Source organism: Oncorhynchus mykiss, chromosome 23 (genome assembly GCF_013265735.2).
Source record: "Oncorhynchus mykiss isolate Arlee chromosome 23, USDA_OmykA_1.1, whole genome shotgun sequence".
Classification (NCBI taxonomy): domain Eukaryota; kingdom Metazoa; phylum Chordata; class Actinopteri; order Salmoniformes; family Salmonidae; genus Oncorhynchus; species Oncorhynchus mykiss.
Window position 1 is genome coordinate 35,155,298 of NC_048587.1, and position 16,832 is coordinate 35,172,129.

The following is a 16,832-nucleotide window of genomic DNA, read 5'->3' on the forward strand; positions in this document are numbered from 1 at the left end:
CAGGGACGTCGCGATGGGGGAAAGTCTGTTTTTGCCTCCTCGTGTGGTGTCGTCGATAGACCAGTTGTGGAATTAGTAGGGTTCCAAGTAGCAAAATGGGTATAGTGGTCCAAGAAACTGGCTGAAGTATCAGCTAACAGTCCAATATGCTCTAGATAGCTAGCAGGCTACGGCTAGCAGAATGGGCCTTCAGGGGACGTCGCGCCTGAGGGCCCTGTTGGGAACCTCGGGCAGATTATGTGGGCTTCAGGAGTGGCCCTGGATGGTTCTAGTATGGGCTAGCTCCAGGCTAGTTGGTGCTAGCTCCAGGACGGAAACGTTAGCCAGGAGTAGTCAACCCGGGTTGCGGTTAGCCTGCTGCGTTGATCCAGATGAAAAGGTTAATAGTTTGCGGTAGGATATGGAGAGAAAAATAGGTCCGGTATTCTCTGGCTTGAAACGCGTTGTACAAACTGGCGACAGCTTTCCGAGCTAAAGGTTAGCTGATGACCGCTAGCAGTGGTTAGCTGACTGATAGCTGGTAGCTGGTAGCTAGTTAGCTAGCCAGCTTCAGTTGAGGTATTCCAGTTCGGAGGTAAATAGAAATACTTTAGAAAATAAACAGGTCCACACCACATTGGGTGAGGTGGGTTGCAGGAGAGTATTTTGAAGTTGAGGTTTGGGAAAAATATTAAAAGAATGCAAAGTGGCCTCCCGGGTGGCGCAGTGGTTAAGGGCTGTGCCATCAGAGTCCCTGGGTTCGCGCCCAGGCTCTGTCGTAACCGGCCGCGACCGGGAGGTCCGTGGGGCAACGCACAATTGGCCTAGCGTCGCCCGGGTTAGGGAGGGCTTGGTCGGTAGGGGTGTCCTTGTCTCATCGCGCACCAGCGACTCCTGTGGCGGGCTGGGCGCAGTGTACGCTAACCAAGGTGGCCAGGTGCACGGTGTTTCCTCCGGCGCAATGGTGCGGCTGGCTTCCGGGTTGGATGTGCGCTTTGTTAAGAAGCAGTGCGGCTTGGTTGGGTTGTGTATCGGAGGACGCATGACTTTCAACCTTCGTCTCTCCTAAGCCCGTACGGGAGTTGTAGCGATGAGACAAGATAGTAGCTACTACAACAATTGGATACCACGAAATTGGGGAGAAAAAGGGGTAAAATTCAAAGAAAAATAAAAATAAATAAAAAGAATGCAAAGAAAAAGATGTATACATGGGACGAGACAAGAAAAAGACGTCTGACTGCTACGCCATCTTGTGTAAAGTGGTCAAAAGAAATGTAACTAGTTATGCTAGACATTTTCTAGAAAAATTGATAAGTATCGTATCATTTTTCAATGTCTGTGCATGCTTTTCTCCTCCGAGGAAACCACAGTTGTTTCAAAGGATTTCAAAACTCTTCTGTGGTAGGATACACCTTAGAATCCGGAGGAGGCAATCGAGGAGAGGAGCAAACTCCTTTGTTCACCTATTAACAAATTTACACCCTCCTACATATGGCGACCACTTATCGGAGGAAAGGAGAACGGAGGAGTCGAGGAGAGGACAGACTTTAATCCAACTGAGAAAGGGCAGATTAGACACACACACGGAGCGAGAGACATTCTTTGTTTGTTGATGTTTGGTGGTGATCTGATTTGTCTTTTGGTTGTTCTGCTGTCTTCAACAGTAAATGTGGCACTCTTCCTCCAGAAAGCTGCTTCTTCAGCCTCATCTGCAGCACTGGATCCTTCATGGGTGAGTCTATACTCTTCACTCACATACACTCATACATCATATGCACGTGTCGTGCCCTGTGTGTGTTGGAGTTTGAGTAACAGCTCCAGTCAATGATTCCCAGCTGTGGCTGAGCCCACCCCATAGATACACAGCGCTGGGCATGCCTGTGTGTGTGTGTGCGGGTGTGTATGTTATACACTATGTCTGGGTGGGCCGGGCGGGCAGCAGGACACATGCCAAGCATAAGAGAGCCATCCCAGCTCTGCATGGTGTGTGTGTGTGTGTGTATGCCTGTGAATGTCTATGGCTGTTTGTGTGTGTGTTCATAGTTATACAACGGGCGGGTCTAATCCTGAATGCTGATTGGTTAAAAGTGCATTCCAGCCGGTGCCTTTTCCACAAGTTACCACCGGCTAAATCTATGACGTTAAAATGCCTATTTACTCTGTTCCATCTGACTGCGCAATCCACTGTCTCATCAGCCCTGGCAGGGAAGTTATGAACTTGATCTCCACTATAAAAGCATTTAGACATTATCTCACATTTCTTTTAGACTAACATTTCGTTTTCAACAGCGGAGATTTGTATAAACCTCAGTCTGTTTCTCTGACATTTGCAACTTTGTTTCAATATTCAAATTCGATCTTCAACTATTCCATAGTAATGAACGTGTAGATCGAAATCATGAATTAGCTGGCATCATTTTATTGTTATATACAAAGAAATGTCAATTGAAAAAAAAGGTAAAACAAAATGAAGTGTAGCTAGTTTCCAGCTTCAGTTTGAAGTGATTGTGTTAGCTATGTTGTAGGCTAGCTCCTCTGAACAACAGTGCCCTAATGAGAGAGCACATTTTCTATGCCAGGCAAAATTGTGCTTCATTAGCTCATTGTTATTAAGTATCCAAATAAATGTCACTACAAAACAACTTAAATAAATGCAGCTACTGTTGTTATTCTGTCTGCACTGTTCCACGTGACTGTAAATTCGCCGTAGTTGGCTAGCTGGCAAGCAAGGGATAGGAACGCTGACAGCCAGTATGGCAATGGGACATTTAGAATGAACACTGGGTCGTGTCCATAGATACAGAACAAATAGACTGAATGACTGGGTTGCGTCTCTGGCAACCGAACCAATAGCAACCCTGGATTTGTTTCGGGACTATAGTATGAATAAATTCATATCAGTAGCGTTTTTACGAAAATCTGTCAATCATTATTTAAGTATGTTGGTAACCCGTTGTATAAAAGTGATAATGTCCTCGAAGCCGGTGTTTGGAGGATATATTGGCACGGTTTGGTGGGCATCGACTTCATCTCGGGCATAACAACACCTGTGCCAATCTCCTCCAAACACTGGCTTCTTGGGCATTATCACTTAATTGTGTGTGTGTGTGTGTTTCTGTGTCCCTACCCTACTATCACGGGAGAGGAGAACTGATGAGCGCTGCTATTTAAGGTCTGCTGGCTGGCTGTGGCAGCTTTAACATTATATCTTTGAGTGCAGGACTGTGACCCAAATTACAACCTATTCCCTACATATTGCTCTACATTTGACCAGGGCCCATAGGGCTCTGGTCAAAAGTAGTACACTAATACTATATTGGGAATAGCCATTTGGGATGTAGCCCAGGACATTTCTCATTCCCGGAGTCTCCTTGACTTTGCTCTGACTTGATCTCACAGAGAACACAGATAGCCAATCACGCCATATTGGATAGAAAACAGGGAGAGGGCGCTTTAGATGGTCTGTATAAATTGAAGAAACATTGCTTTTGTTCAGATAAAAGCATCTGGGAAATGCTTCTTTAGAGTATATAGAAGCAGATGCCTTAGCTCATTAGTTTATGGTTCTGATGAAATTTGAGAAACACTTTTGGCATGTCATCTTCAGGGTTACTACAATCTGACCAGCACTGTGATGGTCATCATGTTGTGGTTATGACCACTGAGTCTCTGTATGGCCTTGGTTTCTGCTAGGGAGACACACATTTGACTGTGTGGGTGTGTGTGTGTATATGTGGTGGTGGGGGGAGGTGGGACAGCTGCCAGCTCTCTGTCCATAGCAGTCCAGTGTGAACCACCTGGCACCCAGCAGTGAAAGTCTCTGTGTTGGTCTGGAGCTCTTACTCAACCATGACCCCTGAGCGAGGGTCATGTTCTGTCTGAGCTCTACACTCTCTGTGTATGTGGGCATTCGCCTGGACATTTTGAAACAACGTTGAGTATAGATGACTTAGCTTAGTGTAGCCTTTTAAGCCTTTTAACAGTTAACAGTTAACATATTCTTAACATTCTTAAAGTCATCAGTTACATAATCCAGCCATCACACGGTCACACACACACACACACACACACACACACACACACACACACACACACACACACACACACCACTGGGTCCCTGAGGTCTGGCTGAAACAATAGGATGTTATTATAGTTGGCTGGTGGTGAGCTGAAGACGTGTAGGACTGTGCATAGAACAAGGGCTCAGGGATGGATCACACCCTCTGGTTCAGTCAGTAAACTGACTCTGCAGCAGTCACTATCAGAGTCATACCATACTCTGGTCCATAGGAGTCTGTCTCACCCCTCAGGGCCTTGAGTTAGGCTACACACAGTCCTGCCGTTTTTCTGTTCTCCCTGGACCGTATATCTTATTTATACACCAATGTTACTGATTGGGGATTTTTTGGGACGAAAACATTAGCTGGTTAAAAGTTCAGGATGAAAACCAGCATGCACTGTGGCCCTTGAGGATTGGAGATATCTGGTGTAGGAACTAGGGATAAAGGGCAAGAGGTTGACATTGAGAAATGGAGCTTAAATGTGTAATATGTAACTTTTGTGGCTACCCAACCAAATTCACATAGAAATGTGTAATTCTCATTGAAAGCAAGTCTAAGAAGCGGTGGATCTCTCCTATGTGCGCTATGCTTCCCGTTCTTAAGTTTAGTTTTTGCGTCATTTACTTTCGGTTTTGTACACCAGCTTCAAACAGCTGAAAATATACAATTTTTGGTTATTGAAAAGGTATTTGTGACCCACCACCTATGCAGCATAATATAAAATTGTATATCGTACCCTGAATGTTTTGGTGCACCTACTGGAGAGCTCTTCTTTGTCTACACCCATTCAACATCGTTCACACCCTCTTAAGCCTTACACGGAACCTAAACCGGCTGAGCGCGTGTGCCATCGTGCATAAATTTATTTTGTCCCCCTACACCAAACGCAATCACGACACGCAGGTTCAAATATCAAAACAAACTGAACCAATGACATTAATTTGGGGACAGGTCGAAAAGCATTAAACATGTATGTCAATTTAGCTAGTTAGCTTGCACTTGCTAGCTGATTTGTCCCATTTAGCTAGCTTGCTGTTGCTAGCTAACTTGCCCTGGGATATAAACATTGAATTGTTATTTTACCTGAAATGCACAAGGTCCTCCACGCCAACAATTAATCCACACATAAAACGGTCAACCAAATCGTTTCTAGTCATCTCTCCTCCTTCCAGGCTTTTTAATCTTTGAACTAATATGGTGATTGGCATCTACACTTTCATAGTATTACCACGACAACCGGGCAAAACAGTTAGTCTTTCAACAACCACGTGGGTATAACCATTGAGGAGATGGCATGTGGTTACCTGCTTCTATAAACCAATGAGGAGATGGGAGAGGCAGGACTTGCAGCGCGATCTGCATCAGAAATAGGAATTACTTCTAATTTAGCCCTTGGCAACACAGACGCTCGTTGGCACGCGCGAGGTCCGGTCTGGTCAGCATGTTAGCCCCACTCATCTCTTTAAGGATTCACATGTGAGGCTATGTGCTAAACGGAGTGAATACATTAATGTAGTAAACAACCAAAGATTTCAAGACTAAAAGTGGTGAAAGTAGTAGCAAAATGTAGTAGTAAAAATACACTGTGTCTAGTCCTTGACCCATATCCTTAATCTGACTTTGGTGCAGGTCATGTTGTTCTTCACATTACTGTCTTTGGTAAACATACACCATGCATGAATCTGCAGGTAGCTGAAGCTAACCAACTAGGTTCAATGTTAGCTAGCTAACATTAGGCTATAATTACCCATGCAAATGTTTTTTTAGATATGAATAATATTACTACACAGATCATACACGTAACGTTATCTAGTGAGCTAGCCAGCTAACAGTAAGCTTTAACTTGCAATGAAAATGACTTTCAGACAAAATTTGAAATGTATAATATCTGATCATGGATGAACGCTTCTCCCTCTGTCTTGGATGCCATGGTTATCTTTAGTTTGAAGATGTAATCCAGAGATAGGTGTTTTCTCCATCTCCTTGGCTATCATACTTGAATTCCACTGATTTCATAACTCGGTCCTCCAGAAAGTGGAGAGCAACACTTATGCAGATCTACAACGCAATATATAATAAAAAATAAAAAAGCCTTGTTAGACAGGATTAATGACCAGCTCAAATAGACAGAAGAGTGCTATATGGCAGACCAATCCGAATGAATCTCCCGGCATGTCCAGCCCACTCATTATCTCAGCCAATTATGGCTAGCGGGAATGGCTAGCGTCTTTTTCTGTGGCTAAACCAACTAGACTCGTAATTTAACCATTTTATTCATATTTACAGATGGCATACAAGTTTGTTATTAAGGCACATGAAAGTTCACATGTTCCAGAAGGCATTTCTGCCAAAAAACGTATTTTGATTTAAAAAAAGAAGGTTAAGCTCTCCTGTGAAGTAGTGACCCAGTACGCCTAGTTTCCTAAAAAAAGGAAAACACATTCAAATGACTATTGTAGCTGGAAACGGCTGCTTTTTAAAAAAAAATGGAATGTCTACATAGGCGTCTACATCAGCAACTATCACTCTTGGGTTCCAATGGCACGTTGTGTTAGCTAATCCAAGTTTATCATTTTTAAAAGGCTAATTGATCATTAGAAAACCATTTTGCAATTATGTTAGCACAGCTGAAAACTGAAGACTAATACAACTGGTCTTCTTTAGACTAGTTGAGTATCTGGAGCATCAGCATTTGTGGGTTCGATTACAGGCTCAAATTGGCCAGAAACTAAGAACTTTCTTCTGAATCTTTATTCTTGTTCTTGAAATTTAGGCTGTTCCATGCGAGAAATTTCCAAGAAGCTGAAGATCTGGTACAACACTGTGAACTACTCCCTTCACAGAACAATGCAAACTGTATCTCACCAGAATAGAAAGAGGAGTGGGAGGCCCCGATGCACAACTGAGCAAGAGGACAAGTACATTAGTGTCTAGTTTGAGAAACAGACACTTCACAAGTCCTCAACTGGCAGCTTCATTTAATAGTACCCACAAAACATCAGTTTCAACGTCAACAGTGAAGAGGCGACTCCGGGAAGCTGGCCTTCTAGGCAGCGTTCCTCTGTCCAGTGTCTGTTGTTTTGCCCATCTTAATCTTTTATTTTGATTGGCCAGTCTGAGATATGGCTTTTTCTTTGCAACTCTGCCTAGAAGGCCAGCATCCTGGAGTCGCCTCTTCACTGTTGACGTTGAAACTGATGGATCCTGGATCCTAGACTTCCTGACAGGCCGTCCCCTGGTGGTAAGGGTAGGTAACAACACATCCGCCAAACTGATCCTCAACACGTGGGCCCCTCAGGGGTGCGTGCTCAGTCCCCTTCTGTACTCCCTATTCACTCATGACTGCACGGCCCGGCCCGGCCCGGCACAACTCCAACACCATCATTAAGTCTGCTGATGACACAACAGTGATAGGCCTGATCACCGACGATGAGACAGCCTATATGGAGGAGGTCAGAGACCTGACTGTGTGGTACAACCTCTCCCTCAATGTGATCAAGACAAAGGAGATGATTGTGGATTACAGAAAAAGGCCGGACCGAGCACGCCCCCATTCTCATTGAAGGGGCTGTAGTGGAACAGGTTGAGAGCTTCGAGTTCCTTGGCGTCCACATCACCAACAAACTAACATGGTCCAAGCACACCAAGAGAGTTGTGAAGAGGGCACAACAAAACATTTTCCCCCTCAGGAGACTGAAAAGATTTGGCATACAGCTGCACCATCAAGAGCATCCTGGCGGTTGCATCACTGCCTGGTATGGCAACTGCTCCGCCTCCTACCGCAAGGCACGACAGAGGGTAGTGCGTATGGCCCAGTACATCACCGGGGCCAAGCTTCCTGACATGCAGGACCTCTATAACAGGCGTTGTCAGAGGAAGGCCCCAAAGATTGTCAAAGACTCCAGCCACCCCAGCCATGGACGGTTCTCTCTGCTACCGTACGGCAAGCGGTACTGGAGCGCCAAGTCTAGGTCCAAGAGGCTTCTAAACAGCTTCTACCCCAAGCCATAATACTCCTGAACCTCTAATCAAATGGCTATCCAGACTATTTAACCCCCCCCCCCAACGCTGCTGCTACTCTCTTATCATCTATGCATAGCCACTTTAATAACCCTACCTGCATAATTACTTCAACTACCTTGACATCGGTACCCCCGCACATTAACACATTGACCCTGAACCGGTACCCTTGCATATAGCACCGCTCTTGTTACTCTCTTACTTTAAAAAAAAATATTTTCTTAAAACTGCATTGTTGGTTAAGGGCATGTAAGTAAGCATTTCACTGTTGTATTCGGCGCATGTGACAAATACAATTTGATTTGTGTATAGGTTGATGAGGGAAAAAATAAATGTAATCATTTTTAGAATAACGCAGTTGCGGAACAACATTTTGAAAAAGTCAAGGGGTCTGAATACTTTCCGAATGCACTGTATACTTCCATATTTTTCTTCAGACGAGCCTTGTGAGGCTAGTGGGCATCCTAGAGCAAGACAATCAACATTTACGTGTTCGTGGGAGACTCACCATTCCATAGAGGGTCAAATTAGTGTTTTGCCCAAACTAACTCAAACTAGGGCTGGTCGATATGTCCTAAAAATCATATCTCAATGTTTTTCAAACGTTTAGGCTATTCACGATATATATCTAGATTTTTCTAAATAAGCTTTGTTGCACAATTTAAGGTCAATACACTGCAGCATGTGAAATTATACCTAGGCTAAATATAAGCCTTCCACAACCATAAGACCCAATAATAATTTAATTATTTTGTCAAAATAGTTGAACCTGCTATTTTTCAAAAATCACTGATCTGGCTTTCAAGTCTGCTTATGAAAATTATGTTTTTGTTACAAATTGTACCAGAACCATGCACAATGCACATTCACTAATAATTAACAACTTCTTATAGCAGGCGTTGTAGAAAATGAACACTAGTCTCATAAACAATCTCTCAAGCACAAGCCCGCATGCTAGTGAGTAGCCAGCTAATCATTATATTTAAAGTCTAGCCAACTTGGATCTATTTGCTTGCAAACAAGGCAGAAAAGTTTAACTTTTATGAATACACCCTCATGTCCGTCTCCAACTGTTTGAACAACATAGCCTGTTCACTTTAAGATATTGAAATTAAGTAGCCTACCTGGTTAAGAACATACATATTTCTCAGAATGAGAACAAGTTGCCCATTCCTGGTATAAATTCCAATTTTTATACTCTTTGCACATTTATGAAGCACATACTAGACAACTAGTAAACCATTTGGGATATTACAACAACAACGAAAAGAGTGCCTTTTATGTCCGTTTGATATTTTAAGTTGAAATTGTTCACCAATATTGCATTTCAAAAGCCTGTTACAGTGCCTTGCGAAAGTATTCGGCCCCCTTGAACTTTGCGACCTTTTGCCACATTTCAGGCTTCAAACATAAAGATATAAAACTGTATTTTTTTGTGAAGAATCAACAACAAGTGGGACACAATCATGAAGTGGAACGACATTTATTGTATATTTCAAACTTTTTTAACAAATCAAAAACTGAAAAATTGGGCGTGCAAAATTATTCAGCCCCTTTACTTTCAGTGCAGCAAACTCTCTCCAGAAGTTCAGTGAGGATCTCTGAATGATCCAATGTTTACCTAAATGACTAATGATGATAAATACAATCCACTTGTGTGTAATCAAGTCTCCGTATAAATGCACCTGCACTGTGATAGTCTCAGAGGTCCGTTAAAAGCGCAGAGAGCATCATGAAGAACAAGGAACACACCAGGCAGGTCCGAGATACTGTTGTGAAGAAGTTTAAAGCCGGATTTGGATACAAAAAGATTTCCCAAGCTTTAAACATCCCAAGGAGCACTGTGCAAGCGATAATATTGAAATGGAAGGAGTATCAGACCACTGCAAATCTACCAAGACCTGGCCGTCCCTCTAAACTTTCAGCTCATACAAGGAGAAGACTGATCAGAGATGCAGCCAAGAGGCCCATGATCACTCTGGATGAACTGCAGAGATCTACAGCTGAGGTGGGAGACTCTGTCCATAGGACAACAATCAGTCGTATATTGCACAAATCTGGCCTTTATGGAAGAGTGGCAAGAAGAAAGCCATTTCTTAAAGATATCCATAAAAAGTGTTGTTTAAAGTTTGCCACAAGCCACATGGGAGACACACCAAACATGTGGAAGAAGGTGCTCTGGTCAGATGAAACCAAAATTGAACTTTTTGGCAACAATGCAAAACGTTATGTTTGGCGTAAAAGCAACACAGCTGAACACACCATCCCCACTGTCAAACATGGTGGTGGCAGCATCATGGTTTGGGCCTGCTTTTCTTCAGCAGGGACAGGAAAGATGGTTAAAATTGATGGGAAGATGGATGGAGCCAAATACAGGACCATTATGGAGGAAAACCTGATGGAGTCTGCAAAAGACCTGAGACTGGGACTGAGATTTGTTTTCCAACAAGACAATGATCCAAAACATAAAGCAAAATCTACAATGGAATGGTTCAAAAATAAACATATCCAGGTGTTAGAATGGCCAAGTCAAAGTCCAGACCTGAATCCAATCGAGAATCTGTGGAAAGAACTGAAAACTGCTGTTCACAAATGCTCTCCATCCAACCTCACTGAGCTCGAGCTGTTTTGCAAGGAGGAATGGGAAAAGATTTCAGTCTCTCGATGTGCAAAACTGATTAGACATACCCCAAGCGACTTACAGCTGTAATCACAGCAAAAGGTGGCGCTACAAAGTATTAACTTAAGGGGGCTGAATAATTTTGCACGCCCAATTTTTCAGTTTTTGATTTGTTAAAAAAGTTTGAAATATACAATAAATGTCGTTCCACTTCATGATTGTGTCCCACTTGTTGTTGATTCTTCACAAAAAATACAGTTTTATATCTTTATGTTTGAAGCCTGAAATGTGGCAAAAGGTCGCAAAGTTCAAGGGGGCCGAATACTTTCGCAAGGCACTGTATATTAAATGCAGTACCTTTTTAATATAGGCCACATGGAGAATTCAATAAATCAGATTTTTTTATATGAATAAAGACTTCTTCATTTTGACATGTCCCTCTGTGCAACCTCTGTGACATCTATGAAGATTTTAACCTACTTAAGCCCAACATTTCTCCTACTTTCACCATAATTGTAAAGTCCTAGTTATGTTGTTGCTTTGACAGTCATTTCTGAAGATGATTTATTTCATGAGATTAGCGATTCACTTACGTCTGTCCCTCATTTTAAAGTCAAGCCTGTTACGTGAACTGAACTCTTGTTTTAATGTGGTGAAACATTGAACATTTAATAGTAAAAGCAGTGTAAAAGCATGTGTGCTGGTCCTACTCTTTTGGCAAATTTTGTGGTGGAAAACTGTGTGGGTCGAGGTTAACACGTCAACACTGTTACCCATAGGACAGGCTAGAAATGTTTTAACAATGACAATTATTTTGTGCCGCTTGCTTTCAACTGCCATTCACTGTTGCAAACAACAAGCTTTCATGTATGGCGCTTTTAAGATGAAGTCGTCAACCATGTTACCTTAATTGCCACTACTATAGGCTAGTCTTTTTTATGATGAGAACTTGTTTTTTCTGAATTCGAAAATGTGCTCTTTATGACAGAATGTTCAATTGTTATGAAATGAAACTGTAACGTAGACGCATGGAGTCAGGAAGCAGGTGCAGTTAGTGAGTTCTATAATAATGAACATGGAACGGTACAAACCAAGAGAAATGTCTGACATTCCCTCTTTGAAATAATTGTACATGTGATAGAACAGCAGAATATGATCTGTTTTGATTTTTTACTACACTGTTCAATGCACCTCAGCTCAATTTCGACCACAAAACAAAGGTGCTGGAAAGACAGTGGCGCGGATTCCATCTTGAAGGCAGTCTCAAGTTAGGATATGGTACTGCAGAGCAGGTTTCTTCTTGCCGCCTTAATCCTATTGAGCTACAACTACTTAGATACCCCTGGTATGACATTATCTACCCTATCCCAAAATGTCAACCGCCTGCAGGCTACTACACTCCAGTAATATCACCAGTTTTAACAAGGCAGTAAACACACTGGCAGTGTTTGGGTGTAAATGCATTGTTTCCTGCCAGTTACTACTCATAAATACACAGCATGCGGTCAAGCCAAATAACACGTGTTTGTATGTGCATTTGACAACCCAGAGAATTTCCTGACCCTATTTAACTGAGGTGTGTTGGGACTGATTTAAATATATTTGTGTGTGTTTGTGTTAGGGCTGCACGATTTATAGAAAAAAATCTAATAACATTTTTATTTTTCAATTCTACAATGAGATCATAGTAATGAATTCATACTGTGCTAACTGAATACAAAACCAAATGAAACAAATATGTTCCAACATGTTTTATTGAACTTTTTAACATAACAATAATGTCTACTAGCTTCTGGTTATTCAACCATGTTTAATTATTTTATTGACTGCCCCTAAAGTCAAATAATATAACTGAAATGATGTCACTAAGTAATAACCAAACTTACATTTGCTTCATTTAGGGTTAACTCTTCTTGAACTGCACTGTTGGTTAAGTAAGCACTTCATGGTCGTCTAAACTTGTTGTATTCGGCGCATGTGACAAATAAAGTTTGATTTGATATGTTTAAACTGGGGCTGGAAATACAACAGTAACGAAGTTGTGAAAGGTTGTGCAAATTCTGTAAAATAAATAACATTAAAATTACAAATCACAGCCGCTGACATCGTAGTGCTGCAGAAGAGTGGTTTCATCACGGTAGCACAGTCAAAGATCGATTTCTAGCCATTCATCTAATATTATTCATAGATTTTAAACAAAAAACGTTCTGTTTGTCATAGTGTCATAGACAGACAAAATGAATATGAGATGAAAGGCAAGTTCCTAACGAGTTCAGGAAGCCCTGTGCACATTTATTCTAACACTAAACATACAAATTGTATTTTACAGTTATAAGGAGGGTGAAATCTTATAGTTAGTCGTTTTATAAGTTGATTATGCTATATTTAGAAAGTATATAAGTCATTTCAAGCCTTATTCATACAGTTTTGTTGAATAGGTAATGCATCATATAATTCTTTAAATATTTGTATCATATTTGTACTGTGTACTTCGAAAGTGACTATACCTTTGCAATTTACCAGAAAGGTGAGATTTTAACCTTTCTTTGAGTGTGCAGCATTACTAAACTCAGCAAAAAAATAAACTTTTTTTTTCAGGACCCTGTCTTTCAAAGATAATTCATAAAAGCCAAATAACTTCACAGATTTTCATTGTAAAGGGTTTTAACACTGTTTCCATTTTTTCTTCAATGAACCATAAAGAATTGATGAACATGCACCTGTGGAACGGTCGTGAAGACACTAACAGCTTACAGATGGTAGGCAATTAAGGTCACAGTTATGAAAACTTAGGACACTAAAGAGGCCTTTCTACTGACTCACCAAAAGAAAGATGCCCAGGGTCCCTGCTCATCTGCGTGAATTTAGGCATGCTGCAAGGAGGCATGAGGACTGCAGATGTGGCCAGGGCAATAAATTGCAATGTCCGTACTGTGAGACGCCTAAGAAAACGCTACAGGGAGACAGGACGGACAGCTGATTGTCCTCGCAGTTGCAGACCACGTGTAACAACACCTGCACAGGATCGGTACATCTGAACATCACACCTGCGGGACAGGTACAGGATGGCAACAACAACTGCCTGAGTTACACCAGGAACGCACAATCCCTCCATCAGTGGTCAGACTGTCCGCAATAGGCTGAGAGAGGATGGACTGAGGGCTTGTAGGCCTGTTGTAAGGTCCTCACCAGACATCACCGGCAACAACGTTGCCTATGGGCACAAACCCACCGTCACTGGACCAGACAGGACTGACGAGTTGCGGTTTTGTCAAGAAATTGTCTGTGATGTACTCAGATCCAGACATATTGCGGAGATCAAACTAACGTCCGTGGGCGTGGTGTAGCATTTCGCCAGAGCAAGGAGTTTGGGTAGCCAGGCAAAGCTAGTGTAGCCAATATCAGGCAAGGGTGACGGCTAAAGCAAATTTATTGTAACTAGTGATTTTCACTGTAAATGTACAACTAGGCCTACGGCATTAACGTCTACATTTTTGTTAACAAAAACAATTGCTCTGACAAAAACTGAATATTTTGAACCATCTCCCAAGTCCCAACCTCGACAGACAAGATTCAAATTCTCGCTAAAGTTTCCAGCCACAAGCATAAACTAGCTAGCCTGAACTGAATCCGTTCGTCTCCACTCAACTCGCAGCTGCGCGGCATACTTCATCAATTTTGGCACCAGGCTTGTTTATAAGGACACAAGGCAAGACACAAGGCGAGACCCAAATGCAGACACAAGAAGCAGATGGTTGAGTTCCGATATTTATTAATCCAAGGGGTAGGCAAAAGGTAGGTTGGGGACAGGCGAGAGTTCATAAACCGGGTCAGAGTCCAAACAGTACAAGTCAATAGGCAGGCTTGAAGATAGAACAGAGAGTAGTCAGGCAGGCGGGTTCGGAGTCAGGACAGGCAAGGGTCGAAACCAGGAGGACTAGAACCAAAAGAGACTGGGAAAAAATAGAAGCAAGGAAAACCGCTGGTTGACTTGGCAAACAAGACTGACACCGGGATCATAAGCGACACCTGGAGGGGGTGGTGACGATCACAAGGACAGGTGAAACAGATCAAGGTGTGACATTTGTTTGTATAGCCTCTCCCGCCAAAGAAAGGAGAAAATCACATTCTCTTGTGATATGGGTATTGCACATGTCATTATCACAATTTAGATTGGGATTTGATTAATTGTGCAGCCCTGGTGTGTGTGTTTTGTGTCAAATCTATATGTGTTTATTTGAAGTGTGAGGCGTGGTGTGACTTACGGTGGAAAATAAGGCTTTGTCAGAGCCAAAATATCTGGGTCTGGGTCAAAGCCATGTTTCCCAGTTTCCAGTTTCCCCCTCTCTTTCCTGAGTTCAGAGAGAACCAGTGTGAGGAACAGGCACATGCTGTTCTGTGGTGGGGGCACATTTTACTTTAATTTGGCATTAGCGGTTGGAAATGTCCATAGCCATGTCCCATTGCAAGGCCAGTGTCGTATTCATTAGGACACACCATTGCAAACATAACACCCTTCCCGTTTCAGGCCAATTTTTCTTCCAGCTAGTGAACCTTGTTCAGAGATTCTATGTCCTTCCATGGTAACATGGAGGTCATTGCAGGTGATAACTCATCAATTGCTTATTCTCAGAAGGACACTGTTGCTATTGGAAACAACACTAAATGTAGTATTAGAGAGGTTCAGCCATTTTAGAGTGAAATGTATTTTGTTATCAAACATCAACATGTTTCTTCATTAAAAGAATACATTAGGGTCAAGCACTAACATGTTAGCTAGCTAGCTAACAGTTTTTATTTGAAACAACAAGAGATGGCAGTGGCTTGCAGACTGTAGAAGATGGCAGATGCTCAGTAAATTCTTTCCCCAATGTTTTATTTCAAGGTGGACTATCCCTGTTGACTGCAACTTCATGTGGCCTAAGCTTAGCGGTTGACTGTTAATTAACATAAACTGTTAATTGACTGTTAATTAACATAAACACGTTTAGCATCTCCTCCACTCATACAAGCTGAATACAAGCCGCTACATAAAAAATAAAAAATAAAGTTTAAATCAATACACCATCACAATAAATCCATTTATTTTAGTCTGGTCTAAAGAAACATGATATGAAGAAAATCTATTTCAGAAGAACAGAATAGGAGTTGGCCTACTGTACAGTGCATTCGGAAAATATTCACTTGACTTTTTCCACATTTTGTTACGTTACGGCCTTATTCTTAAATGGATGAATGGATTTTCCTCATCAATCTACACCATAATCTTCCCCATAATGGCAAAGCAAAAACAGGTTTTTAGATAAAAAAAAAAAAAATATATATATATATATATATATTTACGAAATAAATGTAATATTACATTTACATACGTATTCAGACCCTTTACTCAGTACTTTGTTGAAGCACCTTTGGCAGCGATTAAAGCCTTGAGTCTTTTTGGGTATGATGCTACAAGCTTGGCACACCTGTATTTGTGAAGTTTCTTCTCTGCAGATCCTCAAGATTTGTCAGGATGGATGTGGAGCGTCACTGCACAGATATTTTCAGGTCTCCAGAGATTTTCGATCAGGTTCAAGTTGCTCTGTTCATCTTTCCCTCGATCCTGACTAGTCTCCCAGTCCCTGCCGCTGAAAAACACCCCCACAGCATGATGCTGCCACCACCATGCTTCACCGTAAGGATGGTGCCAGGTTTCCTCCACACATGGCGCTTGGCGTTCAGGCCAAAGAGTTCAATCTTGGTTTCATTAGACCAGAGAATCGTATTGTTTAACGACACAATCATAATTTTTATTAAGTTTATTGCATAAACTAATATGCATATGGCTGTTTTGAGTTAATCATCACCTTAGAAAGCTGTCAATTTCGTTGTGTTAGTCTTTGAAACAACATCCACAACAACCATGTTTTACACTTAGTTTCAACCGGCTGTTGAACTTTCTTCAAATTGATCATCAAATGACGTGCATTTTAAAAGCACATACTGTTTTGATAAGTGTTTGATGTGATTTTTTTATGCATTTGCATTGATGTCAGAGTGGTTAGAGGGACAATAGAGCCCTGAGTACCAGGCCATTAGGACCTGCGTAAGAGGAGAATAACGTTACTCAGCGGTTACATGGAATTTTACACTGCGTTCATGGCGGTAAT

General features: G+C 41.9%; 1 protein-coding gene across 1 annotated transcript in view; it reads left to right on the plus strand.

Annotated features, from left to right (window-relative positions):
• Positions 1-16,832, plus strand: part of LOC110502650 (transmembrane protein 150A) — a 79,575-nt gene that overhangs the window by 39,851 nt on the left and 22,892 nt on the right. The window contains exon 5 of the mRNA XM_036960328.1: positions 1,644-1,711. Within this exon, the coding sequence (XP_036816223.1) occupies positions 1,644-1,711 (68 nt within the window). The remainder of the gene's footprint in view (positions 1-1,643; positions 1,712-16,832) is intronic.